This window comes from Cibotium barometz, chromosome 12, assembly GCF_041138505.1.
Source record: "Cibotium barometz isolate CiBa-2024 chromosome 12, ASM4113850v1, whole genome shotgun sequence".
Classification (NCBI taxonomy): domain Eukaryota; kingdom Viridiplantae; phylum Streptophyta; class Polypodiopsida; order Cyatheales; family Cibotiaceae; genus Cibotium; species Cibotium barometz.
The window spans coordinates 10,278,506-10,294,966 of NC_141057.1; the positions used below are offsets into that span (position 1 = coordinate 10,278,506).

Genomic DNA, 16,461 nt, shown 5'->3' on the forward strand with positions numbered 1-16,461 from the left:
ACCAGCGCATTCTGTCTCCTCCATTCCAACATTTGGTATCAAAGCAAGCTTTTGCTATGCTTTTGCACAGTTCTCATCGTGTAAACCTGTCCCCACTTGCTGTACAGAGCTTTATGACCTTTATACGGGCTGTACGGGACCTGTACAACCACTGTGTGGATAATTTGTGGGCTGCAAGGACAATGTACCGACAGCATCCAGACGTGTACGACCAATCGGCCTTCTGCATGAGGGCCTCTATACAACCTGTTTTCTCTCAGAAACAGCTTGTTTTTAGCTCATAAACACCAATTTCAGCCTCATATGTTAGGGCTAGGGTTTGGAGCAGCAGCTACGCACACATATGTTAGGGCTAGGGTTTTTTTTCTGCCTAAGGAGTCCCCCAAAATCTGAGTTAAATAATCTCTCTGTGTGTTTAATTGTATCGCCTCACTTGTAAAAGGCTCCATGTAATCTTTCAACCCCATTAGGAGCTAGGGGGGGTGATGAAGAGCTGGCCTTGCTACTTCAGGCTTCACTTGTTGATTGGAGGATTAGCATGGCACAAAAGATGCACAGGCTAGTGTCACAATACACAGCGGAGATGATGACCAGATCTAGGAACACAAGAGCAAAAACGCATGCAGAAAAATACAGCACAAGAGACAGAGAGAAGTAGGCGTGTAACTCTGCTCTATATACACAAGAAAATCCCGGGTATGATACACAAGTGGCAAAGGGGCTGGGGGCCTATTTATATGCCCCCACATCAACAATCGGCCTGCTGTAGGGCAGCCGACTGGCCCTGAAAACTCCACGACCAGCACACCATCCAATCGGCCAGATCATCAGCAGTCGGCCACCTCAGACATGGGGTCGTGGACCAGTTCAACAGTCGGCCAGCAAATGGGCTGCCTCCCAAGCCACAGAAAAAATAGAAAAAATAGGGGAAAAATGCGGAGAGTGGGAAAAAATGATAAAACACCTCATAAGGGCGGGCACACCCACAACAAAGGCCCTGGTGTATAAAACTAGACAGGAGATGACTTCTAACACCCCCTCTCAGCTCTTGGCTGTGAAACCAACCACAGGGAGCTGGGGTACCGCCTGAGCAAATCCTGAGAGAGCGACTTCGTGAAGAGGTCCACCGTACTATCCTCCGCCAAACAAAACTCTAGCAAGATGTCATCAGCAACGATTTGTTCACGAACAAAGTGCCTCAGGATGACCATGCCCAAACCTGCAATGCAACCTCTGCATCCTCACCACCTCATAAGCAGCATCACAAACAGGTCGGTACTCTGCCTCTGTCCTCGACAAGGCAAAAGATGACTGCCTCTTACTGCTCCGAAAAACTGCTCCTGGGCCTGAAGTAGATCTCCTCGTGTCCGGATCTCCTCCCCAAACCGAGTCACTCCAACCGTGGAGTCGGACTCCATCAATCAATCCCCCTCCTGTGTAAAAGAATCCATGATCCTTCGCATGCCGCAAAAACCACAGGAAACGCAATCTTGCCTCCCAAAGAGTCATCCGCAACCATGAGCTCAACTGCCTCATCAGGAAGCTCCCGTCCAATCTGGTGTCCATCAACCAAATCCATGAACCATACTGCTTCTGAGTCAAAAAGGCATCACACTGCTCACAAGGATCAACACCTGTTACGGTGCACAAACAAGTCCTGGAAACCTGCTGAAGACCACGCAAGGCCTTCTGAAACCTGTCAACCACCCCCTCTGAATCCGGAACCACAAAGCCTGGAGTAACCACCTCCTTCTGCAAGTAATCACCTGCCACCTGCCTGGCTTTCCGAAAGGTCCCCGTGGAAAGAACATCCTCATCTTCTTTGTTCCGAATACTACAAGACATCAGAGCATAAGTTACCTGTTCAGTTTCCTCTGACTGACGAACACAAGAACTACCAACATCAGTACTGGAAAGTTCCTGCCAACTGCTGCCATCTACTGGCAAGCTATCCACCATCTGGTCCCGGAAAGCCCGCACCTGCAGCATATCCACACTTAAGTGGCCATTACCAGACTGCCACTCATCACAAACCCGAGGACCTAGGAGAGAGAGTGCTGAAAGCTTGTAAACTCCATTCTCCACTCCGCCTTCCCAAACCACTTGGCCTGTTGCTTTGTCCCGAAGAGCAACAAAATGCTCATCAAACTCCACCCGTACGCCAGTCTTGCAAACCTGATGCACTGACAACAGATGAAAACCAAGTGCCGAAACATACAACACCTGGGAGGAATGCTTCCCCCCTCTGCCATCGGGAATTATCTCCATCCTGCCCTCACTGTGAACTGGAATAGTGGATGTATCCCAGTAAGAATGTGACCAAAAAGCCTACAGAGATCCTATAAACCGGAACGGGAAGGAGTCATGTGCCTGGAAGCACCACTGTCGAGAATCCACTCCCGAGTATCCGTTGCGGAGAGTCCTCCAATCTCCTCCCTGCTTGAAGAAAATGAAACATCAGTGTCCACCACCTCCAGGTGCACAAAAGCCAGAGTCTTCATGATTGCTGCTGAGGAATCTTCACCCTTCTCGGTCTTTCGCTTGGCACACTGCCTCCAATAGTGGCCTTTCTCGCCACAATCATTACAGATCCTCTCTGCCTTTAGTTTCTCGCGGTCAATAACGGACTTCTTCTCAGAAGACTTCTCCGACGAAGCCTTCCCTTTGCCCGTGTTACGGCCTTTCGACCGTTGGCCAGTTAAGGCCTCCGAACCTCCACCCTGAGGAGGGTTCATGAATCGTTCCTCTTGGTCCAGGACCATGGGCACAAGCTCCTCCCACGTGATGGTGCTGAGCCTGACACTGGTAATCAAAGACGAGTAAAATGCTGAGTACGAAGAGGGCAAATGCGACAGCAACGTTATGGCCATATCCTCTGACGATATCTCCTTCCCAGCCTGAAGAACTTCCTGCTGAAGAGCCTGCAGCTTGTTAATATGCTCCTGCATCGTCGACGACTTTGCAGGGCTCATAACCCGCATCTGTACTTCCAAGGAAATCCTCTTCATGGGCGATACCCTGTTGTAAAGAGAGGCCAAATGCTACCATATACCTCTGGCCAGCGTCATATGCTTTACATGATTGATTACCTGCGGTGTGCAGTTGAGAAAGATAAACGAACGGACCCTGGCGTTGACACGATCCCAACTCTGTGTCTAAGCCTCCCGGTCCTTTCGGATCGACGGTAACTCCCCTTCCTCTACTTCCGGCCGTGGAACACCAACGACGACGAAATCTGCGAGGTCGTAAGACTCCAGAACAGATTCCATCATAACCTTCCATATGCCGTAGTTGCTCCCGTCCAACTGACGGTCCACCGGGAACGTGGGGAGTGTCGGGATCTTCACATGCCTCTCGGCCATCTCAAACATATCTGCCATTGCAGGGATGTACTCTGAAAAGGGTGGGTGGGTGGGAACAAAGAAGAACTAATACCTGCAAGTGGCTGTCCAGCAAATCAGCCCGCCGTCCTCTTGCTTCTCCTCTTCCCGAACAGTCCAAAACAGTCCACCAATCAGCCACACAACAGTCCCCCTCTTGCTCACACAAATCCCAAGAACTATCTGGAGCCTAGGCTCTGATACCATGTCAGAATACGCAGCGGAGATGATGACCAGATCTGGGAACACAAGAGCAAAAACGCATGCAGAAAAATACAGCACAAGAGAGAGAGAGAGAAGTAGGCGTGTAACTCTGCTCTATATACACAAGAAAATCCCGGGTATGATACACAAGTGGCAAGGGGGCTGGGGGCTTATTTATATGCCCCCACATCAGCAGTCGACCTGCTGTAGGGCAGCCGACTGGCCCTGAAAACTCCACGACCAGCACACCATCCAGTCGGCCAAATCATCAGCAGTCGGCCACCTCAGACATGGGGTCGTGGACCAGTTCAGCAACAATCGGCCAGCAAATGGGCTGCCTCCCAAGCCACAGAAAAAATAGGAAAAATAGGGGGAAAATGCGGAGAGTGGGGAAAAATGATAAAACACCTCATAAGGGCGGGCACACCCACAACAAAGGCCCTGGTGTATAAAACTAGACAGGAGATGACTTCTAACAGCTAGATCACTCCCTTGCAGCATGTGATAAAGTTAGAAGGTTGCTACTTCTTTGCGTGTGGGGTCTCACCACCTTCACTCTAAAGGGAGGTTTGTTAGGTATTCGGAGCTTTGTATGTGTCTATGTGTCCTTGGGTGTGTGAGCAAGTCCTTAGATGGCTTAGTGTGTTTGTGTGTGTGAACAACCTCTTACAGCAGTTTTATATGTGAGTGTGATAAGCAGTGATGTCATATGTTTAGCCATGTGTCATTGCCCCAATGTATGTGATGTGCCAAAGATAAGACTTCTAAGCCTATAAACGGCATTGTACTATTTGAAGCAAACAATACATTAATCAAGTATTATTGAGTCGTGCTAAAACACTCTTTCTTGAGTATAGTCTTTCTTTCCCCATCTCTAACTCTCTTTGCACACTACCAAACAGGATGAACAGCTTCCATCCTCCGTACCTTCTTCAACTCAACCAAACCTTGGCCAACAACAATGCCCACATGCTGAAATCCTTGAACTAAATCGAATCCTATGACTAGCACGTGTTCCATGGTGTACATTTTCACCCATCTCTTCATCACGAGCTTGTCTTCTTGCATAAACATGCACACCACTACCTATATGGCTGGCCATAATGCTTAAAACACTAACAATTAGTGTACGCAAGATAGGATCGTCTTCCACACAAGAAGGAGGAAGTTCCTAGGTGATACCAATGTAATTCCCCTAATCGGTATGGAGCACAATCTTGACTTAAACTATTAACACTCGCAAACAAAGTAATTTGGCACAACACAAAACAAGATAGCGACGTTGAAAATTGAAATGACACTGCAATAGGCCAAAAAGGGCGACCCCCCCTGTAATATGATTTGTATCATCAAGAAATTTTACACACAAGCTGGGCAATGCTTGCCAAGTTTCCAACAACATTCATGAAATCAATTTCAAACAAGTTGTGTTAGTATAGAGGTTGAATCCACGACTTCCCTCGTGAAGAACCTCACTCCCCAATCCCCAGTATCTTACCACAAGCAACTATGCTCCACTAGCATCCATATACATTCAAGTGTGTGCCATGCCAATACATAGAAAACCTTAGATGGCCAAGAACGCAGACATAGAGTAGGCTTACAGAACACAAGAAGCCCAAACCCGAGATTCGGTTGCCATTCGCAGACACCTTTCAGGTTTTGGTTGAAGTAGTGATAAAGTAATATTCCATAGCACTCCACATGAAATTGCGGTTTTTGTAAATTAGGGTTTGTGCAAATTCGGGTTTTGCAGAATTAGCATTTCACTAAATTAGGATTTTTGCAAAATAGGATTTTAGCATTTGAAAGAATTGTCGGCGACAAAATTGCTTGAAACCCTTGCCATCATGTAGAAATCCATAAAAGAGTTGAGAATTAGATTAATCCGAGACTAGATACCTGTTATTTGACCATGAACAAGCTCCTCCATGCATGAGAACTTCCAAAGAGCAAGCAAGAGAGAGCATGGACTGATTTTGTGAGAAAAACTATTCAATTATGCCTCCTTGAAGTTGGCGGCCCATTCAAGAGGGAGTAAGGAGAGGGAGAGTAGTTAGTTGTATGTAACAAGCCTTACATTATCAAGTAGTTGATGCAAAAGTATGTTCAGTCACACGAGTAGAATTAGAAACTCGGCACCAATAGAAACAAGAACAGATTTTCGGCTATGAACGAAGCTACATGAAGGAAAGGTTGAGAATTGTTTTGGTGTGAATTGTGGTGCGTTGAGGATGCAAATTCAACCCTAATTGTGTTTAGGGTTGTAAACCTAATCCTAATTGTTGAAAAGAGGTTGTATCCATATAGATGGTAATTGTTGAAAAGAGGTTGTATCCATATAGATGGTAATGATGTGTGAACACACTTAGGATCAACTGGGGCACTTTTTTCCTCTTAAGGAGGTTTTTTTCCTTGTGCATGTGAACACCCTCTTATCCACTTATTGGGTCTTCTTATCTTTTGTACTTGGCACTCATTTCATTAATCACATAACATTCGAGTTGTGTGCCTCTTTCATTAATCACATAACAAAGAGATCTTCGAAAGTATTCGGACACTCGTTTCGGATACAACTTCTTGATCATGGAGTCCATACAGAAGAGCTCTAGTGCTCTAAAGCAACTCATGGTGAGTGATGAGTTTGAGAAACATCATCTAGCACGCACAAAAGCAGGGAAGGATTGCAAGACAAACATCGCAAACTTGGAATTTTGGGAGCAGTGCAGGAAAATTGTCGATCTAGGGAAGCCCATCATCCACTTGTTAAGGATGACAGATGCTTTGCAGCCATGCATTGGTCGAATTTATGAAGCAATGGACAGGATGATAGAGAAGCTGGTGCAAATAGAGAAGCTGGTGCAAATAGAGACAAATAAAGTCTTGTATACGGAGATGAGGAACATATGCACTGACAAGTGGAGTGAGTACCATTCTCCTATGCATGCAGCAGCTCTTGTGGTCGACCCGTATTTCCAATCAGGGAAGCAATATGCAAGTATGCAGATGGGGAGGTGTCAGGTGGGTGGGACAAGGTGCTCGACAAACTTGTGCCGGATCCAACTCTACAAAGAACCATCAGGAATCAACTAGCTGACTATGACCACAGGGCCCTCAAGAAGAGGTTTGGTAAAGCGAATGCTTTGCTGGATCGAATGACCACTGATCCAAGTGTGTGATGGGAAGATTATGGAGCAGATGCACCAAAGTTACAAGGGCTTGCCATCAAGATTCTAAGCCCAGCTGTTAGTTCGTCTTGCTTAGAGCAACTATGGAGCTCATTCAGCCATGTCACTTCAAAGAAGCATAACCGTCTTGGCACTCTAAAAGCCAATGACTTGGTGTAACACGCGAAAGCTCCGGGAGTCTTCTTTCAGCCCTAAACAACACTGAGAAAAAGACAAAGAGAAGGGAGAGACAGAGAGAGAGAGATGTTGGAAATTCAATATATTCATATATTACAAAAAGGTACTCCTAATCTACAGCCATAGGCTGCCTTCACAAAAAGGTGGGAAACACCCAAAATTTGTCCTAGTCTAAGACCCAACTCAAAGGAGTTGAATGAATACAATGAGGAGCAAAACTTGCTATTTATAGTCTCTTGGATTTTATGGAGAGCTGGCCGACTGCTGTCGGCCAGCCGACTGGACAATAATACATCAAAAGTGATGCGCCTGTAGCTGCCTTGGTTCTGGTTCAGCCAACAGCCTATGTGTCTCAACCGACAGCTCTTACTCTGCTCTTGTAGAGCTGACAGGGATCCAAGTCCTTCTCCAAGTCCACACTACTGCCAAAACAGCCCTATGTGCTCCAACTTTTGGTTCTTATTCTCTTTTTCTGGCTGCCCTCTTCTGGACCAGCATCTGAGAATGTCCATGGCATTTTATGCACATGACACTTAGTTTATGTGAGTGCCAATCTCACATGTCTGTTATTGGGATAGCCCTATGGGCTGGCCCCATTCCTATACACAAACCCTACCTGTCTAAACAATGGTTTGGCATCCCCGGTGTCATGCCAGATACACAAAACCACTGACATCATTCCAGAGAGAGACTCACAGCGCGGAGTAGCACTTTTACATGTGGAGGACAATGCATCCTAGTCACAGGGGACGGCGGGGACGGAGCCTAGGAACGCTGGGACGCCGAAACGGGACGGCGCAGGGACGGGGACGGACGGACGTCCCCCGACGGGCGTTTCAAACAGGGGACGGCACAGGGGACGGCGCAGGGACGGGGGACGGCTGTCGGGGATGGCCTGTGCGGGGACGGCAGAGAGCCGTTGCGCCTACGCCGCCTGCGCCCGTTTCTGGCCGTTGCGCCTGCCTGCCGCCTGCCTGCCTTCGTAGCCGTTTATGGCTGTTGGGCTTGGGCTCTTCTAGCCGTTTATGGCTGTTGGGCCTTGGCCCTCTCTCTCTCTCTCTTGCCCTTGAGGCTTTCCTCTTTCTCTTGCCTATCTATATAAGAGCCCACCTCTACAAGGCTACAAGCACACACAAGTTCATTGCTCATTGCTCAAGCTTTCAAGGCTCAAGCTTCTTGAATCTTCTCTCGAGTCTCTTCCAACTTCCAAGTTCCAAGCTCTAGGGCCTAGGCTCTCACCTCTCCCTCAAGCCTCTTGAGTCTTCCAACTTCCAAGCCTCTAGGCTCTCTCTCTCTCTCTCTCTCTCTCTCTCTCTCTCTCTCTCTCTCTCTCTCTCTCTCTCTCTCATTCCTCAAGGCTCTCTCTCTCTCTCTCTCATTCCTCAAGGCTCAAGAGTCAAGCGGCAAGCCATCTTCAACCATGGCATCCTCCTCACGTGCCGGGGCTTCTCATAGAAGGACAACGGGATGGACATGGTGGGAGGAGGTAAACTACACCACATCCGTTCATGGAGGCGGTTCTCGGCCATGGGTATGCAAGCTTTGCCCGTACCGGCGAACGGGTGGCGCCGACAAAGTGCGAGCCCACCTCTTGCATGAGAGTGGGAATGAGGTGAGGTTTTGCACGAATGTCACGCCCGAGAAGAGACGGGAACTTCTTGACAAGCTTAGCGTCTACGAAGCGGTCGAAGCGACAAGAAGGACACCACGAGTGGCCGTGGATCCCACGACGATGGGGAGAGGAACTCAAGCCTCTACCATGGAGTCATGTGGTGGATCGGGATCATGCACACCATCACCTTCGCCATCAAGTCGGAATGTTACTCCATCCACGACACCGGCACCCTCCATCTCCACGGCCTCTCAATCATTACGTGGCCCACGGCGACAATCTACACTTGGGGAGAATTGCAACCCCAAGTTGAAGGAGGAGGTGGATATGGCGGTGGCCCGCTTCTTCTTCCACGACCACATTGCCTTTCAAGCGGCTAGGTAAGTGCAATCGATCATTGCCAATTCATCATTCATGTTTTCATCATCCTAGTCTCCTTCTCATTAGTAAATTACTTTCTTGAATAGGTCGGAATACTTCAAGGTAATGGTTAAGAAGATTGGGGAGTATGGCTCAACCTATACGCCCCCCTCATCCGAGAGCTTGCGCACTACATTGCTCGACAAGGAGAAGCGCATTGTAGAGCAAGCGGCCGACAACACAAAGCGGCAATGGGAGAGAAACGGAGTCTCCCACATTGTGGATGGATGGAGTGACACCTGCAAGAGGAGTATTCACGGCATGGTTGCATATTCCCGTGGAGAGATGTACTTCATCTCATCTCATGATGCATCCGGCACTGGGAAGAGCGCGGATGTGCTTGCGGCGGAGTGGGCTACCACCATGGAGATCGTTGGCCCCGAGCATGTAGTGGGCTTTGTTGCGGATGGGGAGCCTTCCAATAGGGCGGCGGGAGCTATTCTCCAAAGTATGTATGGACATGTCACGGTGTCCTTTTGTATGGTTCATTGCCTAAACAACCTCCTCAAGGACATCAGGGCATTACCATGGATCAGCCCGCTCATTGAGGAGGCCAACACCATGGTCTCCTTTGTCCTCAACCACCAAAGACTTCGGCATGAGTTCAACAAGAGGTCCTGTCTCTCTCTCCTCAAATATTCTGACACCCGGTTTGCCTACAACTTTCTCATGTTGGGCCGGTTGAAGGATTGTAGTGGTGCTTTGAGGGGGCTTTTCCTTAGCGACAAGTTTGTCGCCATGCAAGAGTCCAATACAAACACTAGCCAAGAGTGTAGGCTACGGGCGGATGACGCCTCTTGGTGGGAGCGTGTGAAGACCACAGATGCTATGGTGAGGCCCATAGTCCACCTGTTGAGGATTGTAGACGCTATGCAGCCATGCATAGGCAAGGTCTACGAGGCCATGGATCGCATGATAGAGAAGTTGACAGGCTTCGTGCCTGACGAAGACAGATACGAGGAGATCCATGCCTTGTGTCTAGGAAGGTGGAATTCCTACTACTCTCCATTGCATGCAGCAGCTTATGTGGTGGACCCAGAATTCCAAGGCAACAAGCAGGAGAGCGACCGGGAGGTGAGCGCTGGATGGAGGATCATCCTGGATCGTCTTGTGCCTAATGCATCGGTTAGGCGCAAGATCAGGGACCAGCTTTCGATGTACAGGTCATTTCATGACTCCTATGGCTGTCATGATGCACAGGTTGACCGCTCCAAAGTTGGTGCTGCTCTATGGTGGGAGGACTTTGGTTCAGATGGACCGGAGCTGCAGCAGCTTGCCATCCGCATACTTAGCCAGGCCGTCAGCTCCTCTTGCTTGGAGCAACTTTGGAGTACCTACAACCACATTGCCTCTAGGAAGAGGAACCGACTCGGGGTAGAGCGTGCCAATGACCTTGTCTTCGTCAGCGCGAACTTGCGAATGCTTTGCAAGAGCGTGACCAAGAAGGCAGATTCCTTCACCGAGTGGGAGATGAGTCAACAAGAAGAGCAACGGGAGGATGAGGTGCAGGAGCAGCATGCCAGTGAGGATGAGCTTGATGCTTCTTTGGCAGCCGCACAAGCTACCCATGACCATGAGGCGAGCACTTCACGTGGATGATCATTCATGGATCATGATTCATGGGCCTTACTACTTAGCTCTAGCCTCTAGCCTCTAGTCTTCAGCACTTTTTTGTCATTGACTCATTTGAGTCCGTCCTTGTATTTTGCCTCCTTAAGGCTTAGTCCTAACTCCTGAGTCCTGACTCTTGAGTCATGACTCATTTTGTATCTATTTAATTATTAATATGACTCAAAATCTTAGCATTTTAGTGTAAATTTGTGCTCATTTTGATGTACTTCCAAAGTAGAGTAAGTGCAGAGTAGAATAATTTTAAAAAAAAGTATTTTTTGAGTGACGTTCCCTCCCCCGTCCCCGTTCCCTACTTATGGCCGTCCCCCGTCCCCGTCCCCCATCCCTTGTGACTATGCAATGCATACCTGACCTTGGACACATGTGCACGACAATGCACACCTGACCTCGGACGACTGGACTGGAACCCTGGCTGACTCGTCTCGGACTGGACTCACATAGGACCAGTTTTCGACCCCACGTCTTGCACCTTCTGTATAGATATGTCTACGTGGCATCCAAGTGTGGGATGCACGTGACAACTACCCAGGGCAACGAACCCTTATTTAATACACATTGATAAAGGCAACTAGAATGCCCACTCATCATCTACCTCATCAAGGGAGACTTGGGCCGTTACAGCAAATATGTTCTCTTCAGCTGGTTCCTCTTCATCTTCAGCAACAAGATTTGCGCAGTGTTTTTCTTGCTCTTTCTCCAGCTTTTTGAAACAATTGGCCTCTTTATGCCCCATTCTCTTGTAGTACCTGCACTAAATCTTCTTGTTGGTCCTCCACTTCTGATCTCCAAATGATGTTGAAGCTATGTGCATGACTTCAATGGTTTGTTAAAACTGGGTAACATCTTGCAAAGTTTTGGTGAGAACTGCCACCTTGTTCTCATCATCAAGCTCACACTTAAGGCTAGTGAGCTGTTGAACAAGTGAGTAGAACTTGACAAGGTGATCACTTAATTCTTCATTATCTGGCATTTTCAAATCATAGAACTTCAACTTCAAGAAAACCTTAGAATTAGTGATTTTAATTCCAAAAAGAGTCTCCAGCTTGTCCCAAATTTTCTTTACGTCTATGTGAAGAACAAGAGTGTCTGCCAAACTGAGGCCAATTAGTGCAATAGCTATGTCATTGCGTTGTCGCCACATCTCCAAAGATTATGCTCCAGACGCCCTCCCTCATCAAGGGAAGTTGCATCTTGGTCTGCCAAGTAGGAAACCCAGCACCAGAAAACCTGTCGATTGCAGTGGTTGATAGAGCCATAATATTATTGTTGCAAGGGCTTCAATGTCAATGCTGAGGGCTAATTTTACAAAAAGCCCTAATTTTGTCGTCTATTGCAAGCTTCAATTAGGTCAATTTCTCTAATTTTTAGAGAAACCCCTAATTTTTAGGGTTTGTAGAGGCTGGTTTTGAAAATCCCCAAATCTGGAAAATAGGGTTTTTCGGCTATTGTTGATGATGATGATGATTGTCGTGGCACTGCTGATTTTGCTGCAAGTACTATTGTTGCAGAGACTTTCTCTCTCTTTGCTACTGCTCATCACTGCACACAAGAGCTGGCCCCTTTTTGTGTGTTGCGTGGTTGCTGTGCAACAACTACTGTGGCTGCAGCTGAATGTTGCAGGGCTGTTGCGGGTGGCGATGACTACCTTTAATAGCCTTAAAGCTTAAGGCTTAGTATCAAGGCTATTATAGCCTTTTAAGGCTATAAGCCTTGAGTAAAAATGACGGAAGGTGGAAAAAAAAAAAGGCTAGACGCATAGCGGCATACAAGCGGCCAAAATAGCAACCAGAGGAGAGCGCACACATGATGAGAAGCCAGCACTGATATGCAACACTTAGGCGAGCAACAAGTGAAAGGAAAAGGCATCATGAGCAATTAAGGGCCACAGGTATTAGATGTGCAAATGACACGCTAGCAAGAAAAAAACGTGGCTGCTGTGCAGAGAAGACTGCTGCTATCGGCTCTGATACCAATTGTTGGTACAGCCTCCTAGCTATGGTGGTTCGAAGGAGGTAGCCATGGCTATGATGGAAGGAGGGAGAGAGAGAGAGAGAGATGCTCAAGAGAGAGGTGATTGCATGACAAGGATGATGATCAAGATTTGATTGATTGATTGTGTCAATTGAAGCACAAGGTCTTTGCATATATACCCCTTTCAATATGCCGAACCCTTTGACCCTTATTTAATGCACCCTTATCCATGTAAGGGTGGGTTCACTCACTATGACACACACACATCTAAGCCTTTTGAGGGGCTGTTCACACACACTGAGGCACCGATATATCCAAGCAATGTTCACTCCTTTCAAAGCTTTCTTGCAGAGAGAGAGAGTAAGGGGATTAAGCATCAGTGTACAGTGCCATATACACCTCAACAAAATGGTTGTGGCGAAAAGGAAGAATAGAACTTCTATTCACGGTGGTTCAATATCATAAGAGGTGGGTAGAAGGGAAGCTCATGAAAGAAAGAAGCCTACAATCAAATCTATGCTTGCAAGCATCGCCTATCTATGCAAGGATTCAACATGAGTTAAGTAAATAATATAATCTCTTGGCATAACGAGGTATCTGAGGATGCAATAGCAGCTAGCCCATTCAACATTTCCATGTCCAAGCTTTACCAACAAGACACACAATATATAGAGTGTACTGTATGCTCCTTGTAGTCAGCAGAATGATGCAATAGCAGTATCTGAGGATGCAATAGCAGCTAGCCCATTCAACATCTTCACAACATGTCCAAGCTTTACCAACAAGACACTCAATATATACAGTGTACTGTATACTCCTTGCAGTCAGCAGAATGATGGATGTACAAACAGCTATCCTCAAAAAACCTGATGGCCAGAATGCTCTCATAACGTGCAAACAAGCCAAATGGAAAAGTTATCTCGACTATGAGAGCCTTGCATGTAACTAGTACTACAAATTCCAAAGATAAAAAGTTTACTTTCAGCAAGCATCACATGGGATAGAGTACTTATAAGACCTCTACAGAGGTGCACATGTAGAGCCTATTAAAAGATCACAGGCACCTGCTAGTTTACAAAAGCTCCCACAATGCCAATGATTAATTGTTACAACACAATGCAGAAAAATCCCATAAAAAACGAGTAAGTACCTCAGACAACTTAAAATCTTTTTTAAAGTTTGTTAACTCCTCTGGTTTCACTTCATATTCAGGCACATCAGCTGGATTTGCAACTTGCATTGGAATTTTTTTGGAGCTTTCCTGCAAAACAACAATGCAATAAGCGGCCTACACTCTAGGTTGTCTTGTCCCAAAAAATGAACAATGAAAGCACATTCAGGGCACTCACAGGAAGCTTAGCACCAGCCACCTCTAAAATTTTGCAGACATCCTTGTTGCCGTAATGTTTTGCATCAGAAAGAGGCTGCAAGAATTGGTGTCAATGCCAACCAAATATCCAAGACAGGAAACAAATGCACAACAAAAAGAGTTAATAAATGCAAAACATAGTACAAAAGCATTGTCAAAGCAGATCCAGGTATAATAGGATCTTCCCAAGGAAAATTACAGAAGCAGGGTGAAAAGAGATGGGCAAAAAATATGCTCACAGTGCTGCCCCATCGGTCTCGTGCATTCACATTGGCTCCCTGCTTTAGTAAAAACTCCACAACCTTCGCATGCCCCTCGCAGGCAGCCACATGGAGGGCTGTGCGATCATCAAAGTCAGCAATGTTTACATCAGCGCCCTCTGCAAGTAAAGTAGCAACGCCTTCCTCGTCTCCTTTGCTCGAGATGAAAAGAAGCTGCATGGCCTTGTCAAGTTTTTCAGGAAGACAAAACGTGCTGAACGATCCCTCTTCACCATCTGCATTAGGGGGAGCCAATGAGGACTGTCTTCCCAAAGCAAATCTATGCCTGGCTCCATCCATTGTAAAAGCTCTGAAAAGCGTTCTTTTTGGAATGGAAACTTGAAAGCGATGAAACCTCGTTTAAATCGTGCTGCTAGCAATCTCTGAAAATGTGGGACGGATCAGAACGCAGGATCGAAGCATGCCTGCATTCACAAATCACGCAAACAGTGACCACATCCTTGATTAGGAGTATTGAGGCAAAGACGCAATCCCTAGCTCTGTAGGATGAAACCGTAGCCAACCCGCAAAGTGTAGGAGTGCCAGGACCCTGACTCTGCAGAACACAAGGAGGTTAAAACCCTAGCTTTGCCAACTCTAAGTCAGCAAAACACAACAGAATGCTAGGGAGATGTGGAAGCTACAGAATTGCAGGAAAAGCAGCGAGATTATGCAGAGCAGAGGAGCCCCAGCGAAGCGAAACTGTAATGAATGAAACCACAGCTCTGCAGAAAAGGTGGAGACCCTCGTTCATCAAAGTAGTTAGCTGTCATGAGCGCGCCAGCTGGACGACGTGGGACCCCTGCAGTTATGAGGCCAAGCTTTATAACGCAACAAAAAAAGCACAGGCTGCCATAGCTAAAGTGCTGCTAAACTGCAGGGCTAGGCTTTCACAAACCCTAATTTTCAAGCCAAGGTTACAAAAAAACAGACACCGACACGACGAAGAGAAACAACAAAGCCTTCCCTTTGTGCCATGGCGCTAAAAGGTTTCGCAACTGTTACTTTTTAAAAGTGCTCGTCTTTTGCCATGATTTATATATATATATATATATATATATATTTGGCCTTCTGAAAACTCTTTTTTTTGGGGAGGCTTGCAAAAGTTGAAAAATCAAGCAATCTCTAGTATCTTTTAGAGGGCTTATTTCCCCTATGACAAGTGTCACCAAAAAATGAAAGATTTTCTCTACTTGGCGCCACATGTAGTCGTTTGTCAGTCTCAACACCGCATGTAATCGATGCTGCGACGGTTATCTCTGCGCTCGCCAGGACATGCATGCCATCTTCCACGCCGCCTTCCATCGATGCTAGCAGCTTGTTGGAGGCATCGCCACAATAATTCGATGGGTGCTCTCCCCTCCGACTCATTGTGTTTGTTCATTGTGCGCTCGGTGCTCTCCCCTCCGCCACCTCTGCTCGAGTTCTCCTGCAACAACCGTGCTCTCTCTCTCTCTCTCTCTCTCTCTCTCTCTCTCTTTATATATATATATATATATATATATATATATATATATATATATATGTATGTATGTATGTATGTATGTATGTATGTATGTATGTATGTATGTATGTATGTATGTATACACATATATATATAGATATATATATGTATATGTATGTATGTATGTATATGTATATATATATATATATATACACACATATATATAGATATATATATGTATATATATATATATATGTATATATATATATATATAGAGAGAGAGAGAGAGAGAGAGAGAGGGTACGTCCCTCCCTCTCTCCCTCTCCCTTTCTCTCACTAATTTCTTTATGTCACTTACAGTCTATCCACACATTAAAATCTTCATACATACTCAGTCTATCCACACATTAAAATCTTCATACATACTCATAATTGTATATATTTATTCACATAGACTTCTATATCTAAATATCTTTGTCCCCTAAATCTTAATAAATGTGTCCTCTATATCTACTCTTATATTTATTCACATAGACTTCTATATCTAAATATCTTTGTCCCCTAAATCTTAATAAATGTGTCCTCTATATCTACTCTTATATTTAGATATGGAAGTCTATGTGAATAAATATATACAATTATGAGTATGTATGAAGATTTTAATGTGTGGATAGACTGTAAGTGACATAAGGAAATTAGTGAGAGAAAGGGAAAGGGAGAGAGGGAGGGACGGAGAGAGAGAACTACATATATATGTAGTTCTCCCTCTCCCTCTCCCTCTCTCTCTCCCTCTTCATCTCTTTC

General features: G+C 46.2%; 1 protein-coding gene across 1 annotated transcript in view; it reads right to left on the reverse strand.

The window, feature by feature from the left end:
- Positions 1-15,212, reverse strand: part of LOC147633037 (integrin-linked protein kinase 1-like) — a 107,540-nt gene extending 92,328 nt beyond the window's left edge. The window contains exons 1-3 of the mRNA XM_086806036.1: positions 14,193-15,212; positions 13,934-14,008; positions 13,735-13,845 (exon numbers count right to left, since the gene is read on the reverse strand). Of these exons, the coding sequence (XP_086662162.1) occupies positions 13,735-13,845; positions 13,934-14,008; positions 14,193-14,513 (507 nt within the window). The 5' untranslated portion in view covers positions 14,514-15,212. The remainder of the gene's footprint in view (positions 1-13,734; positions 13,846-13,933; positions 14,009-14,192) is intronic.
- Positions 15,213-16,461: the final 1,249 nt, after the last annotated feature.